The 24,571-nt window shown below is 38.5% G+C and overlaps 1 protein-coding gene across 1 annotated transcript; it reads left to right on the forward strand.

Moving 5' to 3' along the window:
- The first annotated feature begins 3,914 nt into the window (after positions 1–3,914).
- On the forward strand, positions 3,915–22,655 carry LOC126371978 (putative inorganic phosphate cotransporter). Its single transcript, XM_050017473.1, has 10 exons — positions 3,915–3,918; positions 8,930–9,048; positions 9,771–9,950; positions 10,359–10,497; positions 11,744–11,961; positions 13,239–13,388; positions 15,061–15,193; positions 19,674–19,798; positions 21,000–21,119; positions 22,509–22,655. Exons 1-10 carry the CDS (start codon positions 3,915–3,917, stop codon positions 22,653–22,655), a joined length of 1,335 nt encoding a protein of 444 aa, XP_049873430.1.
- Positions 22,656–24,571: the final 1,916 nt, after the last annotated feature.

Below are 24,571 nucleotides of genomic sequence, written 5' to 3' on the forward strand. Positions count from 1 at the left end.
CGTTTCCATAAGACCTCAGATTGATTGAGAAGAGACACATAATAACGGGTTCTTACCGCGTTTAAAGTACTATTCCACTCCAATCTCATCAGTCATCCCGTGATCATGGCACTTGCAACAGTGTCGAAATATCGGGAATCTCATATCCCTACTTTAAACGCGGTAAGAACTCGTAAGTATGTGTTTTAATTATGATAATAACCGCGTAAACTTAAAACAATGATTGAGAAGACGCCGGTGCCCAACAGTGGGACGTGCATAAGTTGGTTATGTTGTGTTGTGTCGAGTTTTTTTTTTCGATATTATCTTTACTAATCAACAATATAGTACGAGTAGTTAAGGTTGGCGTTTATTGAAGTACCAGACATAATAGAGACCAAACAACCCACAGCCACTATCCTACCTACCCCGGTAGAGAATACAGGCGTGATAAACTTTCTTATGTTATGCTCAATTGTTGTTATACAGCAACAGCGGCCCGCTGGGGTCGATTAGTTCTTTCAAAAATATAAGACGACGCCCTGCGCCGAGGTTCGAGCCCAATAGGCTAGTTTCCAACTAGTCAAATCAGTTACTTTTTACTAAACGTCAAAACACGAAATGACTATGGAATTTGTATGAAAAAGCACTCTGTGACGTCATAGAAAAACGTGACAAAATGTCGGACTTATTATTACGTTTTTCTTGATTAAAATTCATAAATAAGTTTAATAGAAAAAAGAAAATGTTTTTCGTTAGTTTTAGATGTGTCTTTATTTAGTAATCAGAATTTCATAATTTATCTTGAACCTAGTATACGACCCAATTGGGCACCCTCAAGCCTGTTGTCTTCAATTTTGTACCGGGTGAGTTAGTTTGCATACCTCCGTAAACACGTATTTATCCGGGGAACATGAGTTCCTTCACGATGTTTTCCTTCACCGCTGAGCACGTGATTTATGATTCAAACATATAATAATAATAATAATAAAAAAAACGTTTATTTCTTCTTCTACAAACAATCTTATAAACTACCATACTAACAAAAAAAGTATTTAAATTGGGACCGTATGCAGAAGACAGGAGCCCAAACTAGGTTGACCCTGTATCTTGGGATCCTGGTCTCCCCCCACGAACCACATTTCGTACTCATATAAAAGTATAATAAACATTCAAAATGTGTGTGTGTGTGTTTGTTTGAATGTGTATGTGTGTGTGACATAGATTCGGAGACCCCGTTTCCGTCTACTCCTCCTGGGCGCTCCTACTGGTAGGAAAACAAGGACATTGTAGTCCACCATATCCTCGTACTCCTACTAAATTATGTCCTCACAAATTCGAAAATCAAACCACCCGTGGATTCGAACTTGTACCTCAAAGTGAGAGTTAAGCGTTCTTCCAACTGAACTACCACGTTACGGCACGAGAAAATCTCTGGCGGAAGCTAATGGTTAATAATTCCACTAGTCGCAAGATGGGTGAAAATGCAGACAACTAGCAACATCTGGTACTGCAGACGAGAAACAACTACAGTAGTTTGGTGAAAGGAACACAGCTGGTGCAATGGACGCCATGAGAACAGCGGCACACCTCGGACATTTCATACAAAACACCTCGTGTTACACAGACACTACACATTGACGTTATCGCACACGCGCATCTGTGTCTGTGACGTCTGACGCCCAAACGATTGAAGAAGTAACACCGAGGGGGGGGGGGGGGGGTGAGGTAAATCTAGCTCAGCCGCTGGGGAGTGGAAAGTTGCCGTTCTATACCTAGTATTATTCTGTATTCTATGGCAGTGGGGAAACCTGGAGATCTAAAAAGGCCACATAGTTGCAATTCATCTAAGAACGCAATATTGCAATTCGAGATTTGCGCGTGTTAAATTGTTAGGGTTCGTCATGTTTATTTTATTATTTAATTATTATTAGATTAAATAACTTAATAACAGACGGAATATAGTCGTGAATCTGTGTCACGACTTTATTATTTTTAATTTGGAACTGGCATATTATTTCATTTGTTTTTTATTTTGATTTCTTCTTTTTCGAACGGGAACGTTTTCCCGCCTTTTTTAAAAGGCGGTGACGTGGAATTTTGTTCGGTTGCGGTAATCTGTTATGAAGAGTTGGAGAGTTAACATTGTTTATGAAAATTTAACATTATTCAAGAGAATTGCTGAATTATTTGATTACGACGAGCACCTCCCCACCTGAGAGCAGTAGTATTATCACAAAAGTAAGTGCGCAATGTTTACAAATGTCAAATAGCAATATTGTTTACGTGAATGGGGAACTTTCCAGGCTATGTTCACCAAAAACAATATAGATGGCGTTGTACAGATTTAACGTGATAATTACCTATTTAGTATTCATCATCATAAACTGCCTATATACGTCCCACGGCTGGGCACAGGCCTCCCCTCAATCAACCGGAGGGGGTACGGAGCATACTCCACCACGCTGCTCCAATGCGGGTTGGTGGAGGTGTTTTTACGGCTAATAGCCGGGACCAACGGCTTAACGTGCCCTCCGAAGCACGGAATCATCTTACTTTTTCGGACAATCAGGTGATTCAAGCCTGAAAAGTCCTTACCAAACAAAGGACAGTGTCACAAAGTGATTTCGACAATGTCCCCATCGGGAATCGAACCCGGACCTCCAGATCGTGAGCCTAACGCTCTAACCACTAGACCACGGAGGCTATTTAGTATTAGTACATAATTATTCTAAAATACATTGTAATGGTAGAAGCATTTATAAAAATAATTGGTGCTTGATATACAATTAACTTATTAATGTTTGTTTTATTTGTTTTATTTAGTTGTTGTGTCAACTTAGGTATAAAAGAATCTCTCGGGTTATTTTTAATAATTTTGACATTCATTATTTTATGTTTTTTCATATTGATCATTACGAGACACAAAAGTCATCATCATATCCCGTTTTTCACAGGGTCCGCTTGCCTAGCCTGAAAATTTGACAGGTCCGGGTTTTCACAGAAGAGACTGCCTGTCTGACCTTCCTACCCGCGAAGGGAAACCGGCCCAATACAGGTTAGGTCACATACCTCCGAAAATGCACTTCTCGTGACACAAAAGTATCGAAAGGAATGGAGCTATGTTTACATAGGCAGTTTTTATCCCCATTATGTAATCGCTCACTCTATGGCCAGAATATGACTTGTCAGAATACTTCAAAAATACATTCTTCTTAGTATAAGTGTTACTTGCTTTAAAGTTTCCCGCCTTCCTCGCACAACAGAGTGTTAATAAAACATCGCACTAAGGAGCTGATGACATTGTTCTTGGACTTCTTTTTTAGGGTTCCGTAGCCAAATGGCAAAAAACGGAACCCATAAGGGTTCTACGAATCTATAAAGATTCGTCATGTCTGTCCGTCCGCCCGTCCGTATGTCACAGCCACTTTTCTCCGAAACTATAATAGCTATACTGTTGAAACTTGATAAATTGGTGTATTCTGTGAACCGCAATAAGATTTTTACGCAAATGATAGAAAAAAAAGAATAAATTTTGGAGGTCCTCATATTATAGAACTGAAACTCATTAAAATTTTTTTCTTCAAACCCATACGTGTGGAGTATCTATGGGTAGGTCTTCCAAAATGGTATTGAGGTTCCTAATATCATTTTTTTCTAAACTGAATAGTTTGCGCGAGAGACACTTCCAAAGTGGTAAAATGTGTCCCCCCCCCCCTGTAACTTCTAAAATAAGAGGAGGATAAAACTAAAAAAAATATGTGATGTAGATTAGCATGCAAACTACCAATGAAAATTGGTTTGAACCAGATCTAGTAAGTAGTTTTTTTAATACATCATAAATCATTATTTACTTTCATAGTTAAAACATCAAAGTTACTACGAACTAAAAAAAAAACATTTATATTAAGTTACTTGCTGTTACAGAACCCTTCATGGGTGAGTCCAACTTTATTTGGCCGCTTTTTTTATACAAATAGCCTCTGTAGTCTAGTTATTAGAGCGTTGGGCTCATGATCTGGAGGTCCGGGTTCGATTCACGAAGGAGACATTGTTGAAATCACTTTGTCAGAGTGTCCTTTTATTAAGAAAATTGCTGCTTCGGACGGCACGTTAAGCCGTTGGTCCCAGCTATTAGCCGTAAAACACCTCCACTAACCCGTAGTGGAGCAGCGTGGTCGAGTATGGTCCACATCCCCCTCCGGTTGATTGAGGGGAGGCCTGTGTCCAGCAGTGGGTCGTATATAGGCTGTTTATATTATGCAATATGTTTTAAAGACACAAAGTCGAAAATCTCTGTATAATCCACTGTTGCCTAACTAGTGCGTCTGGAAATCTGAGCCTGGACGTAAAATATTATTAAGATTATAATCTTAATCACCTTCACCTTGCATTTCGGAGGTATGTGACATAACTTGTATTGGGCTGGCTTTCTCCTTCGTGAGTAGCAAGGTCAGTTAGTCGCTTCTATAAAAACATGACCTGTGAAACCTCAGGAAAATGCATTTCTCGGGAATGTTGGTTTCCTCGCGATGTTTTCCTTCACCGCTGAGCAAGTGATTACTATTTATGATCTAAAAAATTCAAAATTCAAAATTATTTAATCTTCAAAATTGGCTTTTTGAACGCCAAAAATTAAATTACATATTGTGTAAATGGCTGTAAAACTAATACCACATCGGAAGCTGTATCGCTGAGGGGAAGACAGAAAACCTCCCAGCACGGGGCCCTACTCCTACTGTTTCATCCAAACATGAATTAGAAAACAAATTCGATAACCATTGGTTAAGGCGTGTGCTGGATATGAAACTGCGACCTCAAAATGATAGGCAAGCGTTTTACCAACTGGGGTGCCACGGCTCACTAGAATCCTTTTTAATCTGAAATAGGTACGGATGTGAGAGTGTATTGAATTAGAAGTCACGTGAATCAAGTCGCAGGCAATATCTAGTCAAATATTAACATGAAACATCGTGTTTCATATCATCCTGTAATAAATATACGAATGGTCCATGTCATCATTTTTACGCCGCAAAAATACAGACGAACAGATATGGTTCGACTGCTAAAATATCGCTAACACTTCATATCGTAAAGTTTGCATTTGCATTGTATAAAGACAGCTGGACCATGGTATAAGAAGACCAAGTATGCTCAAAACTGACAGCTAGCATTTTGAAGGTTAGCCCAGCTGACGTCATCCGACCCTGCGTTATCAGAACATCATCATCTCCCTAGCATTAGTCCATTTTTCACAAGGTCCGCTTACCTAACCTGAAGATTTGACACGTCCGGTTTTTTATGGAAGCAACTGTCTGTCTGACCTTCCAACCCGCGAAGTGAAAACCAGCCCAGTACAAATTAGGTCACATACCTCCGAAAATGCATGTCTCAGGAATGTGGGTTTCCTCACAATGATTTCCTTCACCGCTGAGCACGTGATAATCATTTATGATCCGAAAACAAGTTCGACTACCATTGGTTTTACGCTTGTGCTGGATTCGAACCTGCGACCTCAAAGTGAGAGGCAAGCGTTCTGGGCTGGGATACCACGGCTCCAGATACTACACTAGATAAGATACTATAGAACATGACGGGAAATTATATAATATCTAAGTATCAACTCCACTTAGGCAGTGTATACTGAGTTATCAACCACAGTTTGTTTTTAAATAGTTTTTCTTGGTTGACTTTAGCCAGTTATACTCTACTACGTACCAGGGCTCATCGTCTGCTTATTAGAAAACATTTTTTGACCCTTTGTTGGGTTGGGTCCCTTGTCAAATAAATCAAAGTTTCAATTTTGAATTGATTAAACCGCTGTTTCAGCCATAAAGTTGCTATCAGTTTTAGATAACGAATACAATATTTTACTAATGGCAATAATTTGAATCGTATATTATGAGAAAATTTATCATGTAATAAATTAAATACATGACTTGTATATTTCATTATTTAGGTTCTGTAATCTGTTTATTGAGTTTCTGTTTTGTACGGACACATTTTAGTACCGTGTCATACTACCTTTTTTCATGTCATGCACTGTAAGTCTCACTAAATGTCAAATATGTTACTGCGACAGGATTCTAAAGGTAACAAGTCGATACCTGAAGGTTGATACCTTCAGACCTTTTCTCTCTCTCTCTCTAAGTGGGGTTGGCGGTGTATTATCTTCCATCCATCTCAGCCACTCGTCATTTCAGTACTCACACTTTTCACACAATCCATCCACACTTTGAACGTACCCCATCATATAACATAACATAAACAGCCTATATACGTCCCACTACTGGGCACAGGCCTGCCCTCAATAAATCGGAGGGGGTATGGAGCATACTCCACCACGCTGCTCCAATGCGGGTTGGTGGAGGTATTTTACCGGGACCGGCGGCTTAACGTGCCCTCCGAAGCACGGAATCATCTTACTTTTTCGGACAATCAGGTGATTCAAGCCTGAAAAGTCTTTACCAAACCCAAACAAAGGTCAGTCTCACAAAGAGATTTCGACAATGTCGACATCGGGAATCGAACCCGGACCTCGAGATCGTGAGCCTAAGGCTCTAACCACTAGACCACGGAAGCTGTTTTTACGACACACTCCCAGTCCAGCACAGATAACATTCCCTTCGCATAAAAACTCAGTCTTTTATGTATAAATACAAAGACACATTTACTAAACAATGAAATCATAAGCAGAACCGCGTTGCTTTTGCTTTAAAAAGTTTGTTTGGAACCACTTGTTTTAAAAATATCCCGAAAATGCACAAGTCGGTGCCAACACGGTTCCAACAAATTTGTTCGGGGAATGAGTTTTCATGGTTTCCCGACGTCGCTGCTAAAATATGGTGGCAATTTAAAAATATCCCTTGTTAAGCGATTTTTGTAATTGGGCCGAGTTTGTGTGTGCTATTTATTAAGGTTCGCCCCCACTGGACGATCTCCGTGGTCCAGTAGTTGAGCGTTGGGCTCACGATCCGGAGGTCCCGGGTTCGAATCCCGGTGGGGACACATCACAAAGACCACTTTGTCATCCCTAGTTTGGTTAGGACATTATAGGCTGATCGCCCGAATGTCCGTTGATTATTTTTTTTGTCGGGGTAACTTTTTATATGATTTAAAATTAGAGTGGGGCAAATATATATTTCGATCATGTAAAAAAAGGTGTTTTTTCTCATTCCAACTAAAAATAAAAGTACTTTACTGGTACTATACAGAAAACGGCTTTCGATTAGTACCTCCATGATTTTAAATGATACTTACATATAAAATTGCCCGTGCTTACAAAAGAAAAAATCATCAAAATCGGATCTGTCCCAGAAGTTAGGAAGCTTTGGCTTTATTGACTTTTTTTTTAATTAAAATGGTTTTGCTCTTGACTTCGTTCGTCCACGAGGAGAAGAAGAGATCGAAGTTGGAACGAGCTTACCCAGAAAATGCCTATTCACCCGTGATTTAAAGGACCCCAGGTTATAAGATTCAGGAAACACCGACGCCGGCAGCCCATTCCATTCCATGGCTGTGCGCATTATGAAAGATGTAACGAAGCGATTGGTGCGGATTAGTGGTATGTCAACAAAGTAAGGATGGTAACCCACCGTACGTCTGGATGTTCTGAGATGGAACGGACTTAGTGGAATGAGCTGATGGACTCCACTATATTAGTTTTCATAGATTCAAGGTCTAAACTCGAATAGTCAGTAATACATTGTACTCGGAATACACAGTATCTGTGAAGACACAAACAGTGCGTATCCTGTGCTTTACAAGAAAAATATATATTAAAACAGTAACTTAGCTTTATACGAAGCTGTCTATACCCTTATTCCTTGCAACTTAGTTTAGATTTGAAAAATCTGCATGTTTTTGGAAGTGATATATATTATGTATGTGATATTAATCACGGATGGCGGCCATAGGGGAATTTAATATCTTAGATTTATGATGGGCATATACACGGTGTTAGTGACATCGTAATGAATACTGAGCGGATGATTCAGACCATGATTCTGAGTTAATATCAAGTTGAATTTTCCGTCGATATCAGCGAGATGCCTATTGTATTCGCCCGGGTTATTTATTCATATACAAATTAACAATTGTCAATCATCTGTCTTTGTCCTTTTCAGCGGGTAAGAAAATAACCGGTATAACTTAAAATAAAATTAGGAGGTGTCTGCAGGAATCGGGGTCATTACCTACCTCACCGGCTACTTGTATGCAGGGTATATACTTGGGAGTAGTTGTAGAATCCATGAATTTTTAACCAGCGTTTTGTTTAGAATAATCAGTGAACGTGGATTCTTCTGTTGTTTAGAAAATGAGATTGGAATACAAACAGCAACCTTGTTCAAGAAACTATTCGAAAACAGTGCACTGTATTCAATTGATAACCCTGTTAGGAGAACGTATAACTTACTTCGAGTCTCAGATTCGAATCTCGGCTCGGGCTTTAAACCACTGAATTCGTCTTTGTGAGTTTGAATTTATGTTTGGATCATTGTACCCGGTTGATGACAATAGGCTCGCTCCCATTACAAGGTACTTAAATATTGCTGGCGAGGAGTGGGTGTATATACTGTGTACCTCTGCCTCCCCACATGGACCTCCGGCCATAGAGCCAGGCGGACTCCGGCCATAGACCCACACGGACCTATAAACATAGAGCCACACGGACCTCCGGCCATATAACCACACGGACCTCCGGCCGTATAGCCACGCGGACCTCCGGCCATAGAGCCACACAGACCTTCGGCCATAGAGTCAAGCGGACCTTCAGCGGACCGGAGATAATGTTACTATAGATTCCATGCCTTAGCTTTTCAATAAAAAAAAACATTGTCCTCTTGACAATTAATACGTCAGTCAAAAAATAAATCAGCAATTCATCTTTGCAGGCTACTGGCTACGAGTTTCTCATAGCCGATAGTATTATAAGACCTCGTGAAAGCAGATGGCACGCTGGGTATCAGACATGTCCAGGTGTTCATGTTCACAACATCCATCGGCCTCTGCTACGGCATGAACATCGGCCTGGCTGTCGTCGCTATGACTGACCAGACTAAACCAGGGGTAAAATATCTTCATTTAGTAGGTAACATAGTTACACTTTGTATCGCCATTTATATAACGTCTCATCCTTCTAAAACAACTGCAGCTTCTCACAACCTGTATAGCTAGGGAAAAGAAGTTCCAAGAAAAACCTCGACACAAGGCCCTAGACGTAGTCGTTCTTTAAAAAACCCTTAAAATATCGTTATACAAGTAACATTATACGTAAATACTCTTAAGTGACAAATATATAATAATATTTTATTTGGTAAAACTTTTATATCCTGCCTCCGGATTCTCGGAAAACGATCAGGTATTTTATGAGGAAACTTTTAATTACTGAGATAATCACTTTTATTTTCTTTTATTTTTCATACAATTAATTACATTATAACCTAAAATTTCGTACTTTAACATAGTTAATGTTGTTATTACATTACTTTTATTATAATCGTTATGTCGATCTGTATATTTCGTTTTCCGAAATTCCGGAGGCAAGAGTGTAAACCCCAGCCTTTTCCTTTTCGGCGGATAAGAAAATAACTGGAATAACTTAAAATTAAATTAGATTGTTCTACAGGAATTAGCACCAATGCCTATTCAATCTTGCCTTCAAAACTTCCACTGTAATGTTTTGGTAACTCAGTCTGCGGTAGACTGTTCCAGTTCTTCACTGTTCACAGTTAAAGAGAGTGGTTATCTTTGATAATTGCGTTGACTGAGATGAATTGAATTGATTCCAGACCCTTAACTGGAGCATCCAGACCCAGTCAGTGGTACAGTCCTCATTCTTCTGGGGCTATATCATCCTCCAGATCCCTGGAGGTGAACTGGCTGCCAGGTTTGGGGCCAAGATACTGCTTCTCATCACCATGGGCGTCAATGCTGTCGTATGCTTTATGATACCTTTGTGTGCTTATTATGTGAGTACTTAAATTCCCTTACCACTTGTTATTGGGTTCCCTAGTCAAAAAAGGTGGTATTATGGAACGAATTGGAAAGGTAAACACAGTCGTGTCTTCTAAAGATGTCAAAGAATCGACATTGTGGAAAATGGTACACCGACAAAAGTAAGCAAAATTATCTATCACGTCCATTTGAGTAACAACCAACTGCTAAGTCCAACCGTTTCCTCTAAATCAAAGACAAGAGATATGCTACTGCACATCTCTTCTTCTCTTTTCATCATTGTAATCACCCAATCACTGCGAGGAAGAAAGCGACGTCTTCTCTCTCGGTTTCTGGCACGCTGTGCTTCTCTTCTCTGCTTTGGTGGAAACCTGCTGCTGTATGATCTGTAGCAACGTTAAAAGCAAAGTTCTAATTTCCAGGGTGGCTGGCAGTTAGTATGCGCCTGTAGGGTGCTCCAAGGATTGTCTCAAGGATTTCTGTTTCCTGCCATCTACAATATGTTGGGGAAATGGATTCCTAAGGAAGAGAAGAGTCGTTTAGGGGCTATTGTGTATTCTGGTGAGCAGAACTACGAGATTAATTCAGATTAATGCAGTGATCATTAAGATCATCCTATTTTTGCTAGCTTAGCCATAATCTTTACTCTTCTGTAGTGTACATTGTTTTAAGTTTACGCGGTTATTATCATAATTAAAGCACATAACGGGTTCTTACCGCGTTTAAATGGGGATATTCTTTGCGGCAAAGAAAGAAGGTAGACACATATGTCTGCCCGTAGAAAATTATGGATCTACCTATCCAATCTCATCAGTCATCCCGTGATCATGGCACTTGCAACAGTGTCGAAATATCGGGAGTCTCATATCCCCATTTAAACGCGGTAAGAACCCGTTATTATGTGCTTTAACTCCTGTAGTGTGTCTTTGTTCGTCATTTATTAGTGAACCAAGTTTTTAGCTGGTTTTTGCTGCTGTAATATGCTCCGGTATGGTCTTCCAAGGCAGTTTACTAGGAACATAAGAATATCTACACTATAAAATATAATGTTTGAGTTTACTAACAAGAGCTGCGAGATACAGTTCACATCCCTCCCCGTTTCTCCGCCCATACCGTGTGAGAACCTTTAGCGCTCCCCTTTGCCAAGTAGTTAATGCCATCTGCGGTAAATTTACAATAAGTCACGTCAAAAAAAAGAAACAGTTCACATAATAAATCTCGGTGACACACGGGAATATTGTTCATCATGCAATAGATGTACCTTTGACTCTCTCTTTCTTTATTTAAGAGCTGCGCTCTTGTCGGTGGAGTAATCGCCATTACTCCATAGATAGGGCGTATAGACGGTGGTTGCCCCAATCGCCTTCCGTTCCGCAGTACACCGACCAATTTCTCAATCAGTGATGTTCTAGCTAGAGCCCTACCAGAATACATTTCCTCGGCCTTCAACCAGTACTGATACCGCTGCTGCCCGGCATCAGGGGTGCGCTTTTGAAGTAGCGGCGCCTACTCGCTACGTCACAAGATCGTCATAGAACCTAGTAGCATTTTATAGGTTAGCCCGTCCCAGTGAGCTACCCACTACGTTCTGCTAATCCTGTCGCTATTTGTTCGGGGACTGCTTATTTTTATATTCGCAGCTATCTGATGGCCGTTCCACTATCCGCCACCTGTGAACCCCGTAGATGGCCTACAGCTCAGCCTACTACCTACCCAGAACCTTACCTACCTACCTTACCTAACCTACCTACCTTTGACTACCCAGCTTATATTTATTTACTTTATTGTCTGTTGATTTCCTCTCCAGGTGCAACAATGGGCATGGCTCTACAGAATCTGTGTGCTGGCTTTATCGCAGAGTACTTCGGCTGGCCGGCAATCTTCTACGTGAACGGTACCCTGGCTGGCTTCTGGACGATTGCCTACGTGTTCCTGGGAGCTGACTCGCCGCAGTCATCGCGCATCATCAGCGAGTTGGAGCGGTTCGTCATTCAGAACTCTCTTGGACAAATCGGTGGGCAAAAGGTAAGGATCGCATTTGTCATCCCACTGTGGCGTAATACACATTCTTAGAGTCGAAGTCATGTTTGGATCATAGATAATTCATATCACATGGTTTCTAATATTCAATCACTCAATCAATAATACTTTATTGCACAACGACATATACATAGGACATAAACATACGGCCTTATTGCTAAACAGCAATTTCTGCCAGGCAACCTTAGGGTGAAAGAAGTTTATGCATTGGAGCACGGGATAGTGCAATAAACATATATTATAACGACACCAACATAACAAAAAAATATCGTAGTATTCCTGCCCGGGTAATGCCAAAAAGCTCACTCCCTATTTATAACATGGGATTTAAACATCTCTGGCGAGGAGTGGGTGTGTAATTAATACACATCTACTTACTCCTTTCGGGAGACGTGATTCTATGTTATGTTATTTAAACTGATCGGATAACTTTCCATATAAAAAACCAAAAAAAAAAATGAAAAAATGAAAAAGAAAAAAAAAACAAAATTGGCTATATGGCAATATTTAACGCTTTTTGAACGTCAACAATTAAATTACATAATTATTATGTAACTAGCTGTAAAACTACTACCACATCAGAATCTGTATCGTTGAGGGAAAGACGTGGCCAGAAAACCTCCCAGCACAGGGCCCTACTCCTACTGTTTCATGTTTTCCTTTCTTCTTTTAAATCCAGTTCATATTACTTCTAAACGTTAATGGGTTGTTCTTCTTTTTTATCGACAATGATCTGTCCTTCGTTCTGCTTCTGATAAGTTATGTTTTAGAATTTTATTTCATGTTTTGATTGTCCAAAAATATAGTTATCTTATTATACTCAAAATACAAGCAAAATACTAATCGGTTCCTCAATTAGTTATTAACGTAGCTTGATCGTTTTTCACAAAATTATGTGACAGAGTGGTAAATTGAAATGCTGTCTCCGATGAAAAGGGCCACTCTGTCACAATATTTTTTGGAATGCGCCTGCAAAGAAAAGTATGTTACCAAGATAAAGAGAACCACTAAATTTAATAGTCCTCTACAGACACATCTTTATATGATGTTTTAAAATATTTATTGTCGTTATAATTTTAAAGATGTTAAATCCGATAAATCGAGAAAATGTCTTTTTATTGTCGATAAAAAAGAAGAACGACCCTAATACAATGGTATTCCAATTGTAGACGGTGGTGGAAGGAAATTGAAAAATAAAGAGAGTTTATGTATAGGACCTTCAGCATTCAGAGAACTAAACCCTAATGGCTCTCCGCTTTCAGAAATTGAAGACCCCATGGAAATCAATCTGCAGGAGCATTCCCTTCCTGGCTCTGATGATCGTCCACGGCGGCAATAATTGGGGGTTCTTCACTTTGATGACTCAGATTCCTTCCTACATGTCCAATGTACTTGGAACCGACATTAAAAAGGTGACTTATTTCTAATAGGTTCGAAATTGATCACCATGTAAATGATGATGTAAACATAAACAGCGTTTCACTGCTGAGCACAGGTCTCCCCTCAATCAACCGGAGGGGTATGAAGCATACTCCACCACGCTGCTCCACTGCGGGTTGATGGAGCTGTTTTTAACGTCTAATAATGATGATGTACATATAGATGACATGACACAACTGGTTTCTATGTATTTCTATAGCGGCGAAATGTCGTTGGCAATGAAAGATATTTCATAGAAATACTTTGAAACCAGTAGTGTCTCTGCGACACGTCGTCCGTTCCTGCCTCATGTCGTCCGCTGCCAACTCGTACCTTAATGTTAAGCCATAATGGAGTTTACCTGGAGTGACTGATGTAGGTATGATTTTCCGGGATAAAACTATTTTCCCACTAACACTATGGAGCAGCGAGGTTGTGCTATTCCCTGCAATAGTTCTCTTACATAACGAAACATAGTATCACGCTTGTATCCCCAAAAGGGTAGGCAGAGGAGTATAGTATATATACCCATTTTTCTCCAGCTATGTTTAAGTCTTATGTAATAGGGGGCGAGCCTATTGCCATTAACCGGGCACAAATCCTGGAAAATAAAAATACGTATGTGGGTCGTTCTTCTTTTTTATCGACAATAAAAAGACATTTTCTCGATTTATCGGATTTAACATCTTTAAAATTATAACGGCAATAAATATTTTAAAACATCATATAAATATGTGTCTGTAGAGGACTATTTAGTGGTTCTCTTTATCTTGGTAACATACTTTTCTTTGCAGGCGCATTCCAAAAAATATTGTGACAGAGTGGCCCTTTTCATCGGAGACAGCATTTCAATTTAAAGAAAGAAAGAAAGAAAGAAAGAAAGAAACATTTATTACTTCCGGACACCACAGACACAGACAGACAGGTACATTACATTTAACACAGGACAGAAACCACACGGAAATCAATAAGTACACAGACAAAAAAAAATCACCACTCTGTCACATAATTTTGTGAAAAACGATCAAGCTACGTTAATAACTAATTGAGGAACCGATTAGTATTTTGCTTGTATTTTGAGTATAATAAGATAACTATATTTTTGGACAATCAAAACATGAAATAAAATTCTAAAACATAACTTATCAGAAGCAGAACGAAGGACAGATCATTGTCGATAAAAAAGAAGAACAACCCATGTATCTTATATTTACTGCCACTGAAAAGCAGGCATCTCCCTCTTTCCAGCTGTCCCTGTCTTACGCGTCATTCGGCTATTATGTTCTGAAACACGTTCGCTACGTGTATCTTCTTCTATCGTGTGGATTGTAAGGTGAATTACCAACCCCCATCAACCCTGGTGTCAGGGTTATTACTGACCCGCCATAGGCCCCTGACATGACTCATGTAACGACTACGTACTTACATCAGTAAGTAATAACCGGGACCAACGGCGTAACGCGCCTTCCGAAGCATGGATCTTTTTACTTTTTGGACAATCAAGTGAACAGCCTGTAATGTCCTAACCAAACTAGGGATTACAAAGTGATTTTTGTGGTTTGTTCCCACCGGGATTCGAACCTGGGACCTTCGTGAGCACAACGCTCAACCACTGGACCACGGAAACCGTTACGTGTATTAAACAAGGTTTTTCCAATGTTACAGAATGGTGTCTTGTCGTCTTTGCCGTACATAGCGGCGTATCTCGTCGGTTTTCCAATAGGCTTCCTTGCTGACCACATACTGGCAAAGAAGATTCTCACCGTCACTACTACTAGGAAGCTGTTCAACTCCATAGGTTATTAACCCCTTCTTTTTTTTTGACGTGACTTATTGCTATTTTGCCGCAGATGGCATTACTTGGACGGACCAATTGTGAGCGCTGAAGGCTCTCACCCAGTAAGGTTAACCCCTGAGAGTTCAGCTCGCTTCTATTCTGGGCTGGGAGCGAATAAAAAACAAAGAACACATTTCATGTGATACAATATATAAGTACTGGGAGTTAGTACCGTACCGAATACTGAGGGGAATGATTCAACTCATTACACTGAGTTAATCTCAAGTGGAATTTTCCGTCGCAAAAAAAATAGAAAGAAAGTAATTTTAAAATAGCCTAACATTTTAATGACTTGTGCGACGGCAAATTCCACTTGATATCAATTCAGAATCACGGACTGCATCATCCCCCTCAGTTGTCGGCACGGGGTATTACTAACACCGTAACGTACTTCCCAAGTAGCAATCAAGAATTGTGATTAAGTCATATATGTCTAAACTTTATCTAAAGTGAGATTTATCCAAATCAAATAGGACTTATTAGGACTTCATAAATTCATTTCCTTCTTTAATACTATATAGTTTTCAACAAATCCTACTTTAGATAATTTAGAATACACAAAACCAAGTTAAGTATTCACAAAACTATTTAGTCTTATCTCAGCCTACTGTTAAGTCTACAAGTATTATTTTACTTTACTCAGATTATTTGAAGGTTCACTTAACACTAAATTGATTTACTGAAGTATCAGTTTAGTATTGTAAAGTAAAAAAAGGATTGCCTAGATATACTTAAGGCAATTTTAATACTAAGCTTTGAGAACAGATTAGTTAAGATTATTTGTTGCTCCTATACAAGACTGTTTTATTCGTTTTTGACTACAATAAGTAAAACATAAGAAAAGTCTATTCAATGGACGATAAAATCGAAATAGAAGCAAGCAGAAAGATGGATGAAGTCCAAATAATAAAAGGATCTGGTGGTTTTCGAAGGCAGAATATTAAATACAGAAAATTAACCTGTGATAATGCACATCCCACTGTTTTTGTTAGCGATGCGATATCTTCTTCATTGCCTTCATTTTTTTTACCATTTAACCATTTCATTTTGGCAAAAAAATCGTAAGTTCCTGTTTTTCAAATCCGATCCAGCGTGTGGCGGCCCAGGTACCTACGTCTCGCACAAATCTTCTCAAAAATGACTAAGCTAGTCTAACCTGGTCTAAGCGCACGGCAACACTACACCATGAAAAATCGAGTTTTATATTAAAACCTGCTAAGTTCAAATATAAAATTAGGTACCTATTAGTCTAATAATAAATAAATCCAATCAAAAACATAAATGTGAAATGAGAGCCAAGTTCAATATCATATCTTCTTATAACATAAGATAATATATTGTAACCTAAGGTCTGTCTTATTGTAGGTAAGTACATATCCTTGTAACGCGTGGGTCCTTTTAAAAGAACAAATTCAAAACTAAAAGTCGACTTTATAGATATAAAACATTTGAATACCTATTAAACTCGTTTAAGATTCACGTTAAGTTAAAAAAAAATATGCCAGTAAAATGGATAAGAGTTGTTGTATCGTGGGCGAAAAGCTGACAACCTATCACCGCTAAACACATGTTCCAACTTGCTTACCTACCCTTAAAGTACTTGTCGAATGTGGCATCAAGTGGTTTTATGATCACTTAGTGCTCTGCCTACCCCCTATATGCCCATATAGGCGTGATTGTATGTTATGTTAAGTTAATCTACATACCTACCACAAAAATACCGGCTGTCATGAGTTTTGATTACTTACTGATTCTTATATCTATAGTTAGGTACAGGCACCAATTAGGTATTTATGTTAAGCGTTCATAATAGAATCTAATTATTTAAAAGTTGCCAGTTTTTTTATTTTTTACTTTATATTCATCTAATTACCTATCTGCATACCAAATTTTAACTCTCTAGGTCATCTGGAACTGGGTTAGAGTTTTGATCTATAGGTCAGTCAGTCAGTCAGTCAATGATAAAAATGAGGATTTTTGTACATTAATATCTAAATAACCGTTTGAGATAAGCTTATGAAATTTAGAACACTTATATGTATCTCACAAGTCTCAATATATGAGCCAAATTTGATACGTTTATGTGAAATAGTTTTTGATTTATGAGGGGGACAAAAGTGGCTCCAAATGGTTCGTGTAATATTACACACGGTGCGGCTCGCCAGTTCTATTTCTTGAACTTGGCTTGACACGCTACCGCGTGTCTAGATACTTTTCTTTCTTCTTTCATTCTTTCTTTTAATAATTTTAAAAATGTACCTATTTTTAACTAAGCTTTATTCACAATCATAAACAAAACATATCTATTTTAAGTTTTGTGTATGGTTAAATGCATTTAAAGTGGGCATTAGATTCGATTCCTTTATTTTTTTAGCTTGATAAAGTCATCGGGAATTTGGCCGCCTTTTTTAACAATAATGTTTTTGGTGGGATTAGAAACTACCGCGCACACACACGACGTTAATCAAATTGCAAGGGTTCTTCGTATATACAATATTCAACGGATACTCGTTAATTTTTACAATAATCACATTGTTTCCGTTGGCAATTAGAAGCGCGGTGATCGTACCTACTTTGCATCAGCGAACCATGTAGGTACCTATGAGAATGTATGCGCGGAGACTCATTAGCAAATTGAGTTTATGTTTGTTAGTTCCAATTGTGATAAATATGAAATAATTAAGTAAATCACATTCCTATCCAAGTAAGAACTCAGCATAACAATATTTTTTTATCTTCCACGAGTCGAAAAACTTACCTCTCAAACAAACATACTTTCCATAGGTTTTAAAAGCTTGTTCGATTTTAATTGTTACTTGTTACATAGATGATTCTGGCACAGAATAAACAAACATGATTTTACGACATTACTTTACTAAATCAAAATAGAGGATCACTTTAGATATAAGAGTTTTAAGTAGGAATTCACTAAATACTTTTTGTCTTAAGTTGGTATACTCCTAGACAATTGAAGTAAAATTTTTCTTAACTAGTACTTGATGAAGTGCAACTTGACTTTACTTTTCTAAACTGATTCTTACGAAATCAATTGTTTCTAAAGTCTTACTTCATTTAGAAAAATATTACTTAACGCCATTTTGCACTTACAGGAAGAAAACATGTAATATTTTTTTGACAATATTATTGTCAAAAACTGAAGTAAATTAATATATATTTCTGTTGTAGTAACAATTACTGCGTTCAGCTGTCACATATTAATAGAAAATGAATTTCTCTATACTATATGTCACCATTTTTTTTATTTGCTGAATAATCAATCCAAATTTTATTATTATTTTTCTGGTATATTAAAGGCCCTTCTGTTTTTTAACACTATCTATCGATTTTACACGAGAAACAATCATGCGTTTATAATTTTCTGTATGTGAAACGGCAGAATAACCTTTTGTTAAAACAACTTAACAAATATTTTAGACGCCATTTTCTTACAGACTTCATTTCTTGTGTTAATGTAAATGTTCGCCATTATATTCTAAAATAAAGACGCGTGAAGTAAAAATCGTTTTAGTATGACCTGAAGTTTTACTTCGTTAAGTTACAATTGACTCAGTGCAATTCAATCCTATAGTCTTAACTAAGTATTGTAGATATCTTCAAGTATACATTCTTGGTATTAAGTGATACTACAAGAATTCTAAGTTTAGAATACGCAAGAACATTGTCTAAAGTAGGGTTTAAGTCTGACTTAGCGTTGTCTTAAGTCTGTCTTGTATAAGAGTTAAAGTATGTGCCCACTTTTACTAAACTGTATCTTCAAGATATCTTGAGGGATATCTTGGAGACCTATAAGACTTATCCAAGACAAGGGTTTGATTTAGTCTACTTGCCTTCAAGATATCTACAATTCTCTTTTAAGACAATTGGTTGCTACTTGGGTTGTACGGCTACCTGAACGTTTTTGCACGGGGTGTAAGTGACATCGTAACTAATACTGAGGGACATGATTCAGGTCATGATTCTGAGTTATTATCAAGTAGAATTTTCCATTGCAAAAGTATGGAATTAAAAATATATATATAAAAAAACATGACTTTTGCGACAGACGATTCGGAATCATGATCTAAATATGAATTCATCATTATATTTTTAATTTTTTTTTACATCGGCCATAATAATGGCAATGCTTAGTGTGTAATGGCGACCGGGTGAGAACGCACAGCGCTCCCATTTGTCCGGCGAAGTAGTTAATGCCATCTGCGGAAAATCTACAAACTGTCAAAAAAAATGTGTAATGGTGAAGATGAGGTATTGATGTATACCAGGGGGGTTAAAATGGCCACATCGAAGCAATTCATCTAAGAAAACAATATTGATATTTGACGTTTGTTTGCAATGCGCACTTACTTTTATATGCGCAAATGTCAATGCAATATTGCTTTCTTAGATGAATTGCTTCGATGTGGCCATTTTAACCCACCAGGTCTATATGGTGCAGCGTTGGTCCTGATCGGCCTCTCCTTCACGCCAGCAGACAATATAGTGCTGGCAGTGACGCTGCTTGTGCTGGCGGTTGCAGTCAACGCGTGTTTCTACGCTGGCTTCATTGTGAGAATATTTAAAGGAAATTCTTATAATAGACTCTATCAGTGTTACAACAAAACAAAGACTAAAAGATAAACTATGTTTAAAATATAATCCGTATACGAAAGAAGTCCCGAAGGCCGCGGCGCTACTGTCGCAGATTCTGAATAGAATTATTATGACTTGTCAAGTTTGTTTCATTAAAATCCGCCGACTTCTTTCGTGGCGCGAAATAATATTTTAAACCTAGTTTATTTTTAGTTTGTATTTTGTAGTAACACTGTATGTATCCAACCTCTGTCCATGCTTAATGTACGAAAACTTCCAGCCAAGTAGTTAATCCCATTTGCGACAAATCTACACGAAAAAAATGTCCAAACACTATGCATTGACAGAGGCAAGTTCAGTTACTTGTTAAAAAAGAAATAAAACCCAACACTTAACGGTTTATATCGACTGAATGGTTCAATAAACTGTTTAAAATGGAAGAAATTTTAAACCATATTGGTTAAATGTTTTAAATCTATTTTACCTCTTTAAACAAACAACGTCGGAGTTTACATTTAGTTTTGGTGTCTTTTACCAATACCATATCGCTCTAAGTAGAAGCGAGAGAGAGAGAGAGAGAGAGAGAGAGAGAGAGAGAGAGAGAGACGTCTCCTTTCTCCGTCTGTGTAGATTTCTATATGATTATGGAGAAAAAACTATCCACTTTTCTGAATCTCAAAACATCACCATACGGAATTTCATCTAGATCGGTTAAACGGTTTAAATGTGAATAGGTAACAGACAGACAGAGTTACTTTTGAATTAATAATTATAATAATTAGATTCCGGAATGGTTGGTTCGTTGATTGTTGTGTTGAGCCGTGGTAGCCCAGTTGGTAGAACGCTTGCCTCTCACTTTGAGGTCGCATGTTCGAATCCAGCACAGGCCTAAACCAATGATTGACGAATTTGTTTTCGAATTCATGTTTAGATCATAAATGATTATCACGTGCTCAGCGGTGAAGGAAAACATCTTGAGGAAACCCACATTCCCGAGAAATGCATTTTTAGATTTATGTGACCTAACCTGTATTGGGCTGGTTTTCCCTTAGCGGGTTGAAAGGTCAGATAGGCAGTCGCTTCTGTAAAAAACCGGACCTGTCAAATCAGGTTAGGTTAGCGGACCGTGTGAAAAACGGGATATTGTTAGGAAATGATGAGTATGGATTGATTCCAGCTGGTTCACGTGGATATGTCTCCTAACTTCTGCGGGTCACTAATGGGTATCTCGAACACCTACGCCAACATCATTGGTCTTATCGCTCCGTTGGCCGCTGGTGCCTTGCTCAAAGATGAAGTAAGTCGTTATGATCTCCGTCAAAATTATGGCGCCCGAATATACGATCCTGATGACCTGATTACTCTAGCTATACAGGCGGCCAATGAACTCGCGGCACGGCATCCGCGCATCAGGTGTCGCTACTGTTGTCTGTGTGGTCCCAGGTTCAAATCCCGGTGGGGACATATCACGAAAATCACTTTGTGACCCCTAGTTTGGTTAGGACATTACAGACTGACAACCAGATTGTCCGAAAGTAAGATGATACGTGCTGCGGAAGGCACGTTAAGCCGTTGGTCCCGGTTACTACTGAGCGATGTCAGGGGCCTTTGGCGGCTCAATAATAACCCTGACACCAGGGTTGATGGGGTTGGTAATCCACCTCACAACCCACACGATAGAAGAAGACTGTTGAGTGTGCTTAAATTTTGATAGTTCCCCATAATATTTGAGTAAACAAACATATTGTTTTGGTAATATTTTTACACTATAACCCTTTGCGCGGCGTTTAACTGCAAAATCATAGTATTTATTCCCTAAAGATCGGAAAGAAAAAAAATAGAAAAGAAACTTATTTTAAATCAAAACTGCCTTTTGTCAACTGATGGCTTTTCTTTTTTGTAACACATCCTTCAGACGGGATTCACTCCACATTGCTCCACGTTTTATAACAATTTCTCACGCACTCAACAGTGCTGCCACCTACATTTGAGCTTCTAGTTTTTAGCCTCATTATATCAAGGGCTTTCACCAAGAGCCGTGCGACATTATCTACGTAGATAGCATTCGCTGCGTCTATTGATCGAAGTTCTCGATATAATTAGCGGCCAGCGCGGTTGCTGTGCCGTGGGGGCAATACCCCAATACCCACCCGGCCGGCGGGTTCGAAGGTTTCTCCCATTATGTGCTTATTACTATCGGCTCAGACGACGCCCTGAGCCGAGGTTTCCGCTCATCTCGGCATTCTCAGGCCTGTTGTCTTAAAAAATTGTACCTGGTGAAAGACTTCACCGCTCCCCATTTGTCCTAGTACTTAGTTAATGCAGCAAATCTACAATATCTCTTATCTTATGTTATTTAGCCCACTGCAGCGTAAAGGCCTCCCGTTGATTTTTCCACTCTTCTCAACTTTGTGCGATCTCTGGGCAATCCCTCCGATAAGCATTGAGGTCATCACACCATCTTTTACGCGGCCTTTCTCGACTTCTAGGCCCGCTAGGTACAATAAGTCATGTCAAAGAAATCTTCATTAGATGAGCAGTAATCCTACAGGGAGATTTTACTAAACTGTGACATAAAAGGACGTGTGATTTTGTGATTTATGTACATAAAAACGGTGCAATTAGAGCTACGTTACGAGCAAGTGCGTTGAAAATAATATTAATAATATGTATTTATTCTGTTTAGACGGATCCCGTAGAATGGCGTAAGGTATTCTTCATAAGTTCAGCGGTATACGTCCTCTCGAATACTGTATTCGTCATATTTGGATCTTGTGAGACTCAATCGTGGAACGAAGTCCGATCATCAATAACATCGAAGCCTCCTAGATAGAAAAATCATGGGATATCAATAATGAGATGATGATTAATAAGAATTTTATTTACTTACAATTTCGCGTTTTATTTTTTAAATATCTTTGAACACGAAGCTGTTGTAATACTTCCAAATTTAAATAAATCAGATTTTAACACAGATATTAGAAAGTAATGATATTTTAAATTTGAATTTGGAACATTAACATTAAGACATAAAGACCTTATAATGTCCACTATAAAAGTGTTTGCATTTTATTGATGAGAACCTATGAGAACTGTAATTTTATTCGCTTTTTAAAATATTTCTCTTCTCTTTTTTCTCGTTCCTATGTAAATTGACAACATAATAACGTTTAAGTATATTATTAACGTATATATTATTTATTATTCTTTTTTTTTGTTATGTTGGTATCATTATATGTTTGTTGCACCAGCCCGTGCTCCAATCAATAATCTTCTTTCACCCTAAGGTTGCCTGGCAGAAATTACTGTTTAGTAATAAGGCCGCCTATTGTGCTTATGTTTTATTCGTATGTTTATGTGCTTTATATATGTTGTTGTGCAATAAAGTATTATTGATTGATTGATTGAACGTTATGCAACAACGTGTAATGTTAGCTTGGCCAAAATTAAGATGTAAGTACCTTCTTAGTTGAGTCTCCTTAGATTTTTTTGTTTGGATACCGTAAATACACATTAAAAGTTGAATTTCAAACTTCGTAAGATGGCTTTAAAATAAATCCACAAAGATGGAGATGAAACCTCAACTCGAGTTTGCGGCGGAGTCTAGAAATTAATAACCCAACTTCTTGTGAAATGTAAAAAAAAACTTCTTTCAGCCGGTCCTTCGCGGAAGCAACTTGTGAATTAAAAACCACTCGCTTTAATATCATTATGTCTATTTTTTATTTTCGTTGTAATTAGTTTCTTTACTTGAAGCGACAGTTTTTATTAACTTCTATGGATGTTAGAGAATTTCATGCGCGTAGGACGTATTATACGATCCTGGCGACCCGATTACTCTAGCCATAGAGGCGGCCAATAAACTCGCGACAACAAACACTTCAGGGCTCCGATACCAACCCTGCTAGCGTGGTCGACGATATCTCTCATTCAGCGCTATCGGCCGACTAGGGTCGATCAAATCATTCAAATATAAACCTCTCTGACGGCGCCTTGGCACCCAACTGGGCACCATCAGGCCATGTTGTTCCGGGTGAGAGCAATCAGCGCTCCCCATTTGTCCGGCCAAGTAGTTAATGCCGTATGCGGCAGATAAAAAAAAGAACGTCTAGAGCCCTGTGCAGAGGTTTTTCTTGCAGATTCTTTTCCCCGGCTATACAGGTTGTGAGAAGCTGCAATAGTTTGAGGCGGATGAGACGTTCGTTATGTAAAAATTGACGATTTAAAGTGTAACTATGTTACGTAAAGATATTTTTGAATTTGAATTATTGTATATCTGCCACGTCACAAAAATGGAGGTGGGGGAGTGGGTGTATATATTATCAAATTCAAAAATATCTTTATTCACTAAGTAATATAGTTACACTTTATATCTTCAATTTTTACGTAACGAACGTCTCATCTGCCGTTTGCTATGTTATATAGGATGGTAGTAACAGCGTACCGAAAACAGAGTGGGATTCAGCTCTTGATTCTGAGTTAATCAGGTGAAATTTTCCATCGAAAAATTCATGATTTCTTAAATTACTTTCAACCTTATACTGTATATTAACTAGTCGCGAACGACGAACTTGCAAACTTATAAGTAGCTGTTAATGGTGTCCGATAACACGGCCAAGCACCTTAATAGATTCCCGTTAACACTTCCTTCCTGGATAACGTTAACTAACGATAACTTTGATGCATATCGGAGACTAATAAAGCTTGCCTTGCCTTGCCACGAGTTGGAACTCGGCAAAAAAGGTAAAA

This window comes from Pectinophora gossypiella, chromosome 13 (assembly GCF_024362695.1).
Source record: "Pectinophora gossypiella chromosome 13, ilPecGoss1.1, whole genome shotgun sequence".
In the NCBI taxonomy this organism is placed as follows: Eukaryota; Metazoa; Arthropoda; class Insecta; order Lepidoptera; family Gelechiidae; genus Pectinophora; species Pectinophora gossypiella.

Bases quoted from the DNA above. Each gene is read 5' to 3' on its own strand.
- LOC126371978 (XM_050017473.1), top strand. The intron at 11,962-13,238 runs GTAAGGATCGCA...CTCCGCTTTCAG, and splicing joins GACAAATCGGTGGGCAAAAG to AAATTGAAGACCCCATGGAA. The intron at 21,120-22,508 runs GTAAGTCGTTAT...TATTCTGTTTAG, and splicing joins GTGCCTTGCTCAAAGATGAA to ACGGATCCCGTAGAATGGCG.